Source organism: Anguilla rostrata, chromosome 9 (genome assembly GCF_018555375.3).
Source record: "Anguilla rostrata isolate EN2019 chromosome 9, ASM1855537v3, whole genome shotgun sequence".
In the NCBI taxonomy this organism is placed as follows: domain Eukaryota; kingdom Metazoa; phylum Chordata; class Actinopteri; order Anguilliformes; family Anguillidae; genus Anguilla; species Anguilla rostrata.
In genome coordinates this window covers 44,587,825-44,601,476 of record NC_057941.1, presented here as the reverse complement: position 1 = coordinate 44,601,476, position 13,652 = coordinate 44,587,825, and the positions used below count along the sequence as shown (strand labels likewise).

The following is a 13,652-nucleotide window of genomic DNA, read 5'->3' as shown; positions in this document are numbered from 1 at the left end:
TGTTTTTTGTGCTTTTTGTCCTTAATTTTGCCAGTGAGGACAACCGGTGAGGGCATCGCGATTTGGGGAGAGCATTAATCAATGAGCTTAAATTTTGATATCTAAGGTTCTGAGCTTAGGATGCATCACCGCGCCTCATCATGTATTCCAATTTCCTGCTCCCGACAACTGCTCTAAATTGCATTCCCCCCATCAGCACTTCATCACATCCGTTGTTTTCTTTCAAAATTAAATGGTGGCAGAGAACTGAAGGATAAATCCAGCTTAAGTGTTTTCTGTCATTAGTTTTTATTTTATTTTTGAAACGCGTGTCACTCGAGGACTGCGGTGCTGGTCACATGGTGCGTGTGCCGCACGGCACGCTGCTGTGGAGTCGTTGACCTCTCAGGAGAGGCTCCGTACTCATTGCACTACCTCCCATGCCCCAGTACTGGACTGCTTTGCACCCCTAAGGCGCTCCGCCAAAGGCAAAAAAGGATCGGCTCTGATCTCCCAACATTCAAACTGTCCTCTTGATCATTGTCCTTGCTGCAAAGGGGTTTTTTATCCATACTGTAGAGGTGCGGTGGGGCAGCGCTGCCCCTCACAGATCCTGGGTCAACAGTTTGATGAACAGCTCTCTCTTTGGAGTTCTCCTGCATCTCCATAAGCTTCCATCCCATCATTCAAAGACACTGCCGATATTAAGCGACATTTCTGAATTGTCCTGCCTGCCAGTCATCCTAATGTCTAATGTGTGGTTTCCGCTTTCACCCTGAGGGAAAATGAGTTTGGCTGAGACCTTTTTCTGCCACCAGAATATAGGTACTGCTGTGTTTTTAATTGTTTTTTCTTACTCTGTGTCTCACAGTATTCATTCATTCATTCAACCTTTATTCAGTAGGGTATTATACACAATCAAGACTGTTTTGTGCACCTTATTTTTATGACAAAGCGAAATGCTCACTTCTTGCTTGCATTCCTGTGCCTGAAGTAGTTTTCACTCCTGGTCTAAAGAGAGCCACAGGGTCTGCAGTTGTTTCCATCTTAAAATCAGCAACGAAAGGAGAGCTGAGACTACCACTGAGGTGAGTTAGCAGCGTAATCAACCGCTTTAATTGGTTACTCATTTGCTCTGTGGCAGGGGTGACAAATCTTTTTTGAAAAGGGTCGATGTGGGTGCAGGCTTTTATTTTATCCCAGCACCACGACACCTGGTTCAACTAATTAAGTAATCACGCTCTTCAATCAAGACCGTGATAAGTAGAATCAGGTGTGTTATTACTGAGCAAAAACGAAAAACCTGCAGCCAATCAGCCCTTTTCAGATTTGAAACCCCCTACTCATGGAACAAAACCAAAATAATTCACCCTAACACCTTCCAAAGGCTGATCAAGAGAGTACTGTTCCATTCCAACATTTTATTAGAAATTCTTCTCTTAATTATTTCTTTAGGTCAATCATATCTTGATTAGATTTTAGCTTCTGCTGCAGGCTGCACTTGTATCCTAACTGTTGTTTTGTGGCTCAAAATGAAAGTCAACCAGCACTGAACAGAGAGAGCTGTTCGGAAAACTAAGCCAAAGTAATTGGTTGAAACAAAACCCAACACATACACTAGCCCCTCCAGGACTGCAGGTGTAAAAACAGTCTAAGACGATGTACATTTCTATATGTGACCTGCTGGTCAGATATAACACTATGGGCTGTGTTACAGATGCTGAGCAGCAATGTTTCTCCTGGGGCTGACGAAGCTGCCAATCCTGCTTGTGAGGAGCCGGGCTGTTCTGCACCTGTTCATCGTCACCTGGACACCTTCAGACCCCTTTGATCAGTATACCGTACACCAGGGGTGGGTGTCCAATCTGATCTGAAATGGGCCGATATGGGTGCAGATCTTTGTTTTAGCTCAGCATTGAGATTTGACATCCCTGCTATACACCAGTCGACTCAAGCTGATCTTGTGCATGCTATGGTCAGTGGTAAAAATACCCCAAATGTGCAATCATATCAGAGCAGTTTCTATGCCTATGATTATATGGGTGTTTAAATACGTGTATAAGATAATTCAATAGATTTTACCTTCTCCATTTCATCTACTTGGACCACGTAAGTCCACTGCTGTGGATAGTTTAGAAATACAAATATTTATGTAGGCTTTGTAAGTACTGTGAATTTTGGGAAATTCTGGGGGAAAAGTAGGGAGGAGGCTTGGAATTATAGCAAGATATAGACGTACACATGACAGGATGTTGGGGACATTTTGTGTGCGGGATAATGCCCCGGGCAGACAGATGTAATTCATTTTTAATAGCACAGCAAACGTGCCGCTGTGATACGACCTTTGCGATCCATGCCAGGTTATCGGCTTTCACTGTTTACATGCGTGTTGTTCCTGTGCATTGTCTATAAAATGGAAAAGATGCCTTCATCACAGACATGCTAATGTAATACACTGGGAAAAAATGCTCCAATGGATAAACCTATCATTTGTGATTACACCTGTGTGTTATAGGTGTGACAAAACGAAGTCATTTTAGTTTTACTCAATGAAACATTTGTTTCAGTGTATAGTACGTCTTCATATAAATAGGTATATAAATTATGCTGCTGATTTTATTTTTATTTAATACACTCACATGCTCAGGTTGATGACATTCATGGTTGAATTTACTGCAGTAACACTGTGATAATTTGTGCATAGCCGTCAACGTATTGAATGCTGCCTTGGTCTATAGTATGCTGAAATCATATTATGACATTAACACTGTTATTCAATACATTATTATAGGCATTGGATCACCAAATGTGTCCTTTTTGCCACAGCTTTTACAGATATCCTATTATAAATCATATGTAGGTACATTCTGCTAATTGTATTTCTTTTGTTGTATTCCAGAGGCTATCTTGAATTTTTCCATGATCAAATGGCAAACTTTCTACTCAGTAAGTACGGAAAGTTGTCTTGACAAAAGAGTCCTCTTCTGGGACCTGCGTTAAAGTGCCCTCGACGTTGAACGTTCTAGAATGGAACCCATCAATAACTAATGATCATGAATTTTACAAGACGCGCCAGAGAAGAGCTCAAATGACGTCTGACTGCACACCGTGCGTTCTACCTGGGGAGAGGGGGAAGAGAAACCACCAATAAAAGCAGCCCATCTAAAACACATAAATCTGCCCCCCTGCAAACCATTAATAGCCATCACTGCTGACTTCATTTAATTGGGGTTTACTCTGTCACAATTCACGGGCTTGGGAACTCAGACTTTTAGCCGGAATTTCAAACAGCATCTATTGCAGAGGAGCATAAAAGTGTGTCTAACCTCTTTAATGCCGAGTTTGTAAACCTTGCTGGCACATTTATATGCACACACACACACACATTTGGAGGCTTGATTAAGCACTCCTAATAAAACTTATAGAACCATAATAATTCCAGGGCTTGACAGGGAGGCCTGGGTTGCACTAAATGAAGTCTTCTGACTCTCTTGAGACCAGTTGTTGGGCTGAGGTGAGTGCACATCTGGGTGTGCACACTGCATGGACCCACAAACACACACACACACACACACACACACACACACACACACTTTTCGACAGCACCACGCTCACAGACACGCGAGCCAATCCCTTGAATGAGGCACAGGAGACAGAAGACTTCTTCTAATCTTTATACATGATAATAGTCACCAGATAAGATATACATTATATGTATACTACGAGAACACGGAGGATACGGGTACAGAAACGATTACCGGTTACCTAACCTGCAGGCTGAGGAACAGCTGGCCGTGGGTTTGCCTTCAGAGGGGGGTGGGGGGGGCGCGGCGCCAGGGCGCCGAACCGGAGCGCTTTCTCACCTCATCATCCGCCGAAACGCTCCAGCCGGGGCGCGTTTAGCGCTTCCCGCTAGCTCGTTCCAGGCTGGGAGACGGGAGAGAGAGCGCGCCAAAAAAAGGGGGTGGGGGATGGCGGTAAGGGGGGGGGTATCGATCTGCCGCGCCGGCCCCGCGTCCCGCTCTGGGCAAAGACAAACCCACGGAGAGAGGCTTCCCCGCACACGGCTCATAAAGGTTCATTATTGCTTACAGGAACAAGCGGTCGCGTACACTGGCACAGAGCCTGGGGCGGGGGGGGGAGCGTGGAGTGAGCGGGCAAGGGGGGGGGAGGGTGGGGGGGGACAAACCCTGAACTGCATGTACACACGATCACGAGGGAGAGGAGGACGCTGGTGTACGTGTGCGCTTGTGTGTGGTGGGGGGGGGGGGCAGGGCTTCTGTCCAGGGCTGCTGGAGTGAGGGGGGGGGGCGAGGTTAAGAGTCTGAGCACCTGACCGCCGGGCCCGTGGGACAGGAGCACGACAGGAATGGAGAGAACGCACATCCAAAATGGCTACGGCTAACTCACCAGCCTCGCCTGGCTTCTCTTTTAACGGCTTGCATTCATTTTCACCAGAGCTGAGGCTGGGGAGGGAAAGACAGAGGCTGTGCAGTTCACACATGTACTACAACCCAATACTTTATCAATAGGGATTCCTGCTTGCTCCTTCCTCCACAGGATCACAATACTGTGGCCCTTTGGGCGTTAGAGCAGGACCTGTGGCCCCTCAGACTCAGGGCCCCCTGTGGCCCCACGGTCAGGCCCCCTCAGACTCAGCAGTGCTCCAGGGGCGGGGAAGTAACCACACAGTGCAGAGGGACGGTGCGTGAAAGATTCACAGACTAATGTGCCGTTTGTCCTGCAGAATTTACAGTGTTCATTTTTAAAATATCGGACTCGGACAGACCACATGCACACACCCGGAACGCACGCACACGCACGCGCACGCACGCACATACCTACACACCCTCACGTACAATTAAATATATGTGTAATTACTTATAGAATTCCAGTATACATTAGTTACCCCATGTGAAGTGGTGGTGGTGGTGGTGGTGGTGGTGGAGGAGGGGTGTGTGGGTAATGTAGTCCCAGGAGCTCGTTAACGGCTCCCGAATAAGACGTGGTGAGAGGGCGAAGGCCAGGGGATTACGGGGAGGGGGTACACCACTTTCATGCGCGTTTCGGCAGGAAAAAGGGCCCAGCAGTCCTCTGGGGCGCACCTGGGGTTACAGTCCACGCAGCCGGGATCCAGCACCACTCTCACCTGCAGAAGACTGGACCACCTGTCCAGCACTCTCCAGTCAGGCCAGGTACAGTCCTCCACAGCCAGCCTCCAAAAGCCGGCCGCTCCGTCTCCGGGGAGATCCGAGGGCTGTTTCCTGGGTTACGTTTACACTGTATGTGGCGGGGAGGGGCAGGGGGAGGGGTCTGAATGCTAGGAGGAAGCTCTCCTCAGTCTTTGGAGAATGAATGCAGTTACATTCCGTACGCCTCAGACCTCCTGGCAGTGAGCATCGGGGGGGGGGGGACGAGAAAAATCACAGAAGCCGCCGCTGCTGCTGCTCTGATTCCATGCCTCCGTCGATGATGACGCTCCGCGAGAAGAATTTGGCCCGCGTACATTCTAGAACTTCAGACATTCCTCTGGAGTTGGCGTGCTGCACAGCAATCCCCTCTGACTTCCCTCCGTCCCCCCTCAGCGGGCTCAACACGCGAAAGTCAGTCAGCTACAAACGCACCAGTCCCGGGGGGCCGCGGGCGAACACTGCAGTGACCCCCCACCCCTCACCCCTCCGGAGGTGGTGCTCCTTGGCATGGGCGATCTGAGCGTCACTGGGACCACAGGCCTTTTGAGGCCCCGCTCACCCAAGCCTGCTGCTCCTCCCTCCCTTACCTCGGCCACTGGCGCCAGCTTTGAGGGGGGTGGGTTGGGGGTTTGGGCAAAATGGCACAGTGTGGCAGCCAGTGCGAATCCTGGGGGAGGAGCGGGGGGTGGGGCAGGCAGCAAGGGGGCGGAGCAGGGTGGAGGAGGAGAACGGAGATGTCCTCCCTCTCTCCAATCTGACCTCTTGCTTGGTTTAACAAGTCAATGAATTCCAGCTGACCTAGAGATCCGCTTGTTTACGTTCATGGGCGTATGGCAAATCCACCATAAACCCAACAGGGAGTTGGAGGAGGGGCCCAACGGCATTAAATCTGGTGGTAGGACAGTGGAGGCACCGTTAACAGAACTTTTGAGCCACTGCCCCTATATCAGTTTCGACTACCTCAACTGCAAACGCAGCTAGTCAGAAACAGATAACACTTTCCAATTCCACCACAGATGGCTAAATGGTGTCACTAATACCAGAAAACAAGAACAGGGTTCAGAGCCAGTGAACCTTCTTTTCTCAGTTTTCCTTGTGGCTTGTTTGGTTATATAAGGTTACAGCTCCGTAGGCAGGGATATTAAGCAGCCATATTTAAACGGTTGTCCGCGAGCGACATCGGGACACCGCGGTGCGTTGCGACCGTCTACATTGCGTTGGACTGGAGCTCTCTATCACTACCGTGAGCTGAGGACTCTCGGTCCTGTGTATGAATGATTCGACGAACGAGGGAAAGGCGTACTTATTCAACGGTATCCCTTGCTCGCTCATCTCAAGGTATACCTTCTACCGTCAAGTATGGCCTCTGTGGCGAGCTGAAGCCCCCTCCTTTACGTCAGGGTCATTACGGAAAGGCACATAGCTCTGCCGGTATGACTCAGCTGCCTCGCTCGACTCAGCTTCGGGCTGATCCGGTGGTGACGTCACGGCAACTCGGGCACTTCGACGCGACGCTCGCGCCGAGAACGGACTCGAGGCGGGCGAGGAGAGTGCAAGGCTCCATTTTGATTCTCACGTCGCTTTGAGTCCCCTCCGGCTTTCTGTGTCTGTAACCTCGTTGCTCTTTATAAAGCTTTTTTATTGGTCTGGGGTTTGACGTGAGCGCTTAGTCACGTAAAACCTCCAACCTGTGGACGCCAGTGTCCTGTACTGTATCTTACCTAAATGCATACTGGGTGCCTACGTGTTGAATTTATACAGACAAAAGACTTGCTAATATTAGTCTTACAAGCATATATTGAGAAGAGTGGAGGCGATAAGTAAGGAAACATCCTTTACGCCTCCATCGCACACTCACAGTACAGCTGCTATAGAGGTACTGAGGAGGAGTTACATGGAGCATTCTGACTGAGAAGCAGGGGGTATCACAGATTAGGGGTTTACCATATCACAGAGCGGGGGGGCATCACAGATTAGGCCAGATTAAGGTGTGAGTGGAGCTGGGAGTGTGGGGCTCAGACCCAGTGGTGTGTGGGATGTGTGGTTTTCTGTAAGGGATGAGGGGGGCGGGGACGGCAGGGGGGCGGGGCAGCCGCGTCAGTCACTGCTGCTCTGGGACACCCGGGCCGCGGCCACGCCCGCCCTCCTCTCGGGGCGGCGGCAGGGGTAGGGCGCGAGGCGGGACCCGCGCGGGAGGCCGCAGGGCTCCCTGAGGCCCCCGCGCCCCGGACGGGGCCCCCACCGCGGGGACCCGCCCTCCGCCCCGCGCCGGGGCCTCCGTCCGCGGGAGAACAGGGCCGCCGCCTCCGGCCAGTGTCCCTCCGGGCGGGGCCTCTGCCGGCAGGAGGGCACGAGCGGTTCGGGCCCCGGGGAGCCGTGCCTGTGGGCGGGGCGCTCTCCTTCTTCTCGGGGGGGACGCCAGGCCGCACCGGGTCCCCTGGCGGGCGCGTGGGCAGGGCCGGGGGCTAGGGTTTTGGGCGGGTGCGCGGGCGGGGGCAGCCGTAGCCGACTCTCCTCTGACGCCAGGCTGGGCCCCTGCAGGCTCAGGCTAGTTCTGTCGGTAAAGGAGTCCATGCGGTCTTCGTAGCCCAGGTCGGCCGGCGCCGAGCACTGCTGCAGGGGCCACGACCCCCGACCTTTGCCCCCGACGTCCGTGCCGCCGTCCTGGCAGCCCCGCTCGCCCTGCGGGGCCTCCACCTCTTCCTCCTCCTCCTCTTCCCCGTCCTCCTCCGCCTCCTCGGCCCGCCCGTCGGCCGCCTCCTCCTCTCTCTCGCCCTCCTCCTCCTCGCCGTCCTCGGGCGTCGCCGGCGGGGCGCGCGGGTCCCGCAGGAACACCACGATGACGGTGATGTTGTCGCTGGAGCCGGCGTCGCGGGCGGACGCCACCAGCTTGTGTGCCACCATGGTGCTGTCGCCGCTGTTCTCCTGCAGGTGGTCGCTCACCACGCGCACCGCCTCGTCCGGGCTCACCGTGTCGTAGAAGCCGTCGCACGCCAGGATCAGGTAGTCCTCTGTGCCGTCCAGCGGGAAGCGGCTGTGGTCGGCGTCGCCGCAGATGTAGGGCTTGTGCTCCGAGTCGCCTGTCGAAAGGGGAGGGTGGAGTCACGGGATCACAATGATTGGCTTAAGTCACTGACATCATATAGCTCCGCCCACTCCCCCATCACTATGCTTAGGCTGGCTATGCCTGTACTGATATGGAGTGATGGGAGAATGAGGCTTCATGAACTCCAAATTGAGTGGAGCTACAATGAGCCGTCAGTCATTGACTTGATTGACTGGATCAAAGCACAATGATTGGCTGAAGTCACTGGCCTCATATAGCTCCACCCACTCTCCCATCACTAGCAAAGACATAACAAACTCTTAATTCTGCCAACATCACCCAAACATGCAGAACACGGTAACTCTTCTCTCATTCCCGAAACTATTTATTTTATTTTAAGGACAGGCTTTCCTAAGGACCTGCTGGCAACACCTCGTCACCGCAACCAATTCCGCATGTCAAGATCGGGCCAATTATTGCCTATTTCTGGTGTTTCAAACGATCATCACATCAATTAGCGAACTCACTTCACCGCGGTGACAGACAAGGCCAGCCGAGTCAAAACGAGCAAGCGGGCAATTAGGAATGGATGTTGTGGAAAAATAAGTGCCGGAGGACTAAACATCAGGGGACAAAAACAGCGTCGTTTGAGAGGGCCAGCAAACCAACGTCATTAAGGAGGTCCACATAGAACAAACAGAGAACAGGGGGGTCAGGAAAGGCACAGAAAGGGCACTTCTTATTTCGGTTGGTGCCCCTTAAAAGAGTGAGAGAGACAGTAACTTAAAAGAGATGCAGGTCATTCTTCATAATTTTGTGCCTTCTTTGAAGACTTCGCCACCCAGAGGAATTCATCACACACAAGCCCTCATTCAGCCGAGAGAAGCGCTCTACTTTATATCCTTCATGTATTTCCAGAACAGGAAGTAAACTTTCTTTTATTTTCCCAACTTCGATATTGGAAACTCTTGTTTACATTTTTTGAGGTCATTCTGCCACAACTAACTTAAAACCCAGAAGAAACCTATTGTACATCTTGTTGCAAGACACACTTGCAGTTGCAGATTGACAAGACATTCTAGAGGTCTATACATGTGTTTCTGGATGTGTCATTCTCAGAAATAGGGGGCAGTCATGACAAGGAGAAAATGAATCTTCATTTTCAGAGTTCATATAAGTTTAGGTAAATCTCTACCACTATGTGTATGGTATCAAATTATGTAGGCTTTTGGATTTAGCAGCTAATCACATTTGGAAGTCATTTTGCGTGATTTGATTAGCTAATGTGGAGTTGAGTGACTGCAGACAGAAGCCCTTTTAAAGTGTGTAAATAAAGATTTTCTTTTCCAAACAGGAAGCACAGTAAGCTCCCAAATTCAGAAAGCTGTTGGAACTGCATACTCAGAATAAAATAATAGGTCATGGCACGCTCTCTCTCACACACACACACACACACACGCACACACACACACACACACACACACACACACATACACACACACATACACACATACACACACACACACACACACACCCACACAGTGGTTTAGCTTCTCCTAGAACTAAAGAATACCAGGTCATGATATAGAATATAGAGGCTGTTGCATTTTAAAACACGTGACCAGTTGCCTCCCGCCTCCCAGCCCCTGACTGTCTCCTTATTGCTCTTGGAGATTAGGGCCTCCCACGGAGCGCCCGGTCTGTCTCTGACCAAGAAAAAAGCAAAAACCCGGGGCTGACCTCTCTCAACAGTCCCCCTCCATCCTGGTCACCAGCATCACGGGACCGCAAGTCCACTCCACCGGAGTCCGATTCCGTTTCGGATTTTCACAAAGACCAGCCGCCAATTTTTGGAACGGACGTTCGCCGAGGATCCCTTCGGATCCAAAGCCGTACGGTCCGGATAATCCGACGGGTGGGTTTAGGGGATGGCCTACTTTTGGTTTTGGCTACACTGAGGGACCCAGGAGTGGACCCAGGAGCTCACTGTGAGCGGTTCTTCGTGTCTTTGAAGCACGCGGTGTAATTTCGCGGAATATTCTGGTGAGGTGTGTGTTCCAGCATGTCCTGTTCCTCCCCTCGCCTGTCCCCCGTCCCACCCCCCCCGGCCCCTCTGACCCCCCCCCCCCCAACATACCTATTGCTCTGGACACCGACAGGCTCCCGTTGACTCTCCAGGTGCCGAACCAGATCACGCAGCCGCCCAGCGCTTCTATGCGCTGCTTCTCATCCTGCAGGGGGCGACGGGGAGCAAGCAGGTGTGGCTTTAGAGCAGCATCACTATCATCTGGATATAATCAGCCATTCATGCACACTATATAAAGTAATAATAATTGCAACACATTTTTAAAAATTTGTTTAAAACTAACCTCTCGGTCAGGCTTGTGTGGCTTCATCAGCTCCACAGCCTGCCCTCTCCGGACCAGCATGACCTGGGAGTCCCCCAGCCAGGCCACATGCAGCGTGGTGCCCCTCAGGAAGGTCACCACCCCCGTGGTGCCACACCGCAGGTGCTGTCCCGCACACAAGAAAGGAGGGCTCAGTAAAAACACAAACACGGGCGGTCCCCGCAAAACCAGGAACCTGTTACAGTGAGGACCAGTATGACCCAGCAGGGCTGGCTGCCAACCTATAGGACACACCAAAGCAAAGGCATCCCTCAACTCTGTCTAGAGGTGTGGACGGTCCATATAAATGTAGCTTAGAGACTATGCAGGTCGTCATCGTAAATGAAAATTTGTTCTCAATTGACCCTTCTTGAAAGATAAATAAAGGTCTATTATTGCTGACTTTCAGTTCCATTTTAGATATGAATTAATATTACTTTATTAATAAAATCACACTTGAATATTTGTATTGCTTTACTTGAGCATTTAGTGCGTGGCACTAGTGTTACAGATGCCAACCATTTAAAAACAACTGAAGGCTTAATTCATGGCAAAACAGAAAACGGACAGTAAGAATTCACATTTCTGTAAAGGACATTAGCACTGAAACACACAGTAACTAGTCCCGTATGGGGACTCAAAGGAAATGGGCGGGGCTAACTGACCTCGCGCGAGGCCTTCTGCACGAAGCGCTCGTCCGTCAGCTTGAAGGCGCGGTACAGGGCCTCCCCGGGGTCCTGGCTGAACATCTCCTGCCGCACCAGGTTGACGTGCAGTTGGTTGGCGGCATAGATGGCGGCGTCCACGCCCCCGTGCCCGTCGAACACGGCGAAGTAGGCCTGCTCCTCTTGGTCCTGCGTCCGGGGGGGAAAGGTTAGCGTCAGAACTACATTTACCACCCTGGTGTTCTGCGCCAAGCAGGATTTTACAGATGAGAGCCAATACCCACCATAGACAAAACTGCAACGCTGGTGATCTCACTCTGTGTTTCATGTCACTTGTGTCTTGGCAACCGGTGTGAGGGTTTTCATTGGTCAGTTCACACAGATGAGAAACTGACAGACTCCTGCATCAATGTGTATGTTCGCCTTCTTCTTTTTTTATATTCTATTTCTGTTACCAGCCGGTGACATACTCTGTGGTCACTGGCCAAAAATTCCACCACCCATCTGGCAGTAAGCAATGCCCAGGGAGATAAGGATCGCAAATAAGCCTCGCTCAATCTGCATTAACTCGTTAGGAGAAAATTGCCCCCATTCGGATGCAAAAAATTCTGACAGTTAACGTATAATTGGGGTCAGAAACTTATTAGCAACCTCCTGCTTCTCTCTCCTTGAGAAGACCTTGCCGCGTGAACCGTCGGAGATCGGATAATTCCACGACTGCGAAAAGTCTATTCCGTATGCCGTGGCAGGCGAAAGAGGGAAAGGAAGCCATTACCTGGCCCTGCCTTGAAATTAATTCATTCACAAGGAACAGCCGGCTGTGATATAATTTCTGTCTCACGCCGGAGCCATTAAAGGGGAATCTGGGAAACGTAGTATTGATCGGCCGGCTCCTTTCATTAAATCGGCCTGTGAGCGCCCCGCCGCGGAGCCGGGCGGGGCGCTCGGGAGGAGGGCCCATTAATTAGGCCCGTGCGCGGGGCTGAATGAAGTGTCCTTAATTAGCCGGGATCGGCGAACGGCGGGCCGCGATCGCAGGGAGCGCCGAGGTGCGTCTTCGAGCGAACGCACGTAGGGCTCTTTCCGGGCTCCTGCAGAGAACATTCCAGAAAGGGCAGTCCGTCCCGACAGCATCCGTGCTCTGATGATGTTATTGGGAAATTCAGGCTAGCCTGACCTCAAACATGCATGGCACCATCTGAGTGCTTCAAAATTGCCAGTTGAGCAGCCTCAGGGTCTACCCTGTGAATGATGAAAATTCAGGCAGGCAGTCTGCAGTTACCCAGTCACCCAGAGGGGTCGCTGTTGAGCCCAGTTAAAACCTGCCTCCTTGGGCAGTGCTACAGCAGGCTACAGTCCCACTGTCAACCAGAGGGGTCGCTGTTGAGCCCAGTGCAACCCTACTTCCCTGGGCAGAGCTATGGCAGACTGCAGTTACTCACTCGGCCAGAGGAGTCACTGTTGAGCCCTGGGGACTGCTAGCCGATTATGTGCTGCCTTAGCAGAACTCCTGGGCCTAGCGAGGTTCAGCTGGGGCCAGAAAGCACCCTACTTCACGTTGAACATGCAGCTCAGCGGGATGTGTCACTCAAGAGCACTTTACTTCCCCCCATTTCTCTCCCTTCAGGAAGAGCCCATTTGAGCTCTGCTCCCGCACCTCTGCTACACATCGAAAACTGTCAACAGTCACTATCTCACCATCTCACTACAAGGTGCACACTCAATTGCAGTAAAGCCAGCTCTGATTGGACAGGAATCACATTTCACGCAGATGCTAACTGGTCACCTGTGGGCACCTGATGGGCAACCATGGAGAGATTTTGGACCAATGACAACTTAGGAAACTTGGGAAGAAAGCCCACCCTGCCTCAGTGGAATGAATCCTTCGTTTTCGCTGCTGTTGAGGGCTGTTAGTCATAGTCAGCTAATGAACACAGCCCATGTCTGGACTACCGGCATTTGGTTCAGGGGACACAGCCTGTGCTTTACACAGGAGTCCATTTCATTCAGTTTTTTAAATTGTTGTTTTAATTAACTTTGGTCTCTGGCATTGTGTTGCTCCGGAGCAAGCTCTAATAATTTAGAGCTCACAGTCACATCCCAGCATAATTCACTGAAAGGCCTCCACAGGGAGAGGAACGGAGAGTGTAAGAGAGCGTAGATCCAAAATCAACAGACTGGATCAAATGTCAGCAAGATTTGCTTTAACAGTCCAAAGTCGAACTCAAACTGGCTATGTACACAGAATCAATGCAGCTTTTATATTTCACAGGAGTTAGATTTTAATTTGAACATATTCTGACCCTGCCCCGTCTGAAATGACCTCTGACCTCTTGTTGTAATTATTAAAACTATTCTACTTGATGTACTTCTGTGTATATTT

The 13,652-nt window shown here is 51.1% G+C and overlaps 1 protein-coding gene and 1 long non-coding RNA gene across 2 annotated transcripts in view; one reads left to right on the top strand and one right to left on the bottom strand.

The window, feature by feature from the left end:
• The first annotated feature begins 1,178 nt into the window (after nt 1-1,178).
• On the top strand, nt 1,179-3,307 carry LOC135263894 (uncharacterized). Its single transcript, XR_010332563.1, has 3 exons — nt 1,179-1,617; nt 1,697-1,961; nt 2,879-3,307. It is a non-coding gene; the product is annotated as an uncharacterized LOC135263894 (long non-coding RNA).
• Nucleotides 3,308-3,638: 331 nt separating this feature from the next.
• Nucleotides 3,639-13,652, bottom strand: part of ppm1e (protein phosphatase, Mg2+/Mn2+ dependent, 1E) — a 54,617-nt gene continuing 44,603 nt past the window's right edge. Inside the window, exons 4-7 of the mRNA XM_064352349.1 lie at nt 11,270-11,458; nt 10,587-10,730; nt 10,355-10,448; nt 3,639-8,251 (exon numbers count right to left, since the gene is read on the bottom strand). Of these exons, the coding sequence (XP_064208419.1) occupies nt 7,269-8,251; nt 10,355-10,448; nt 10,587-10,730; nt 11,270-11,458 (1,410 nt within the window). The 3' untranslated portion in view covers nt 3,639-7,268. The remainder of the gene's footprint in view (nt 8,252-10,354; nt 10,449-10,586; nt 10,731-11,269; nt 11,459-13,652) is intronic.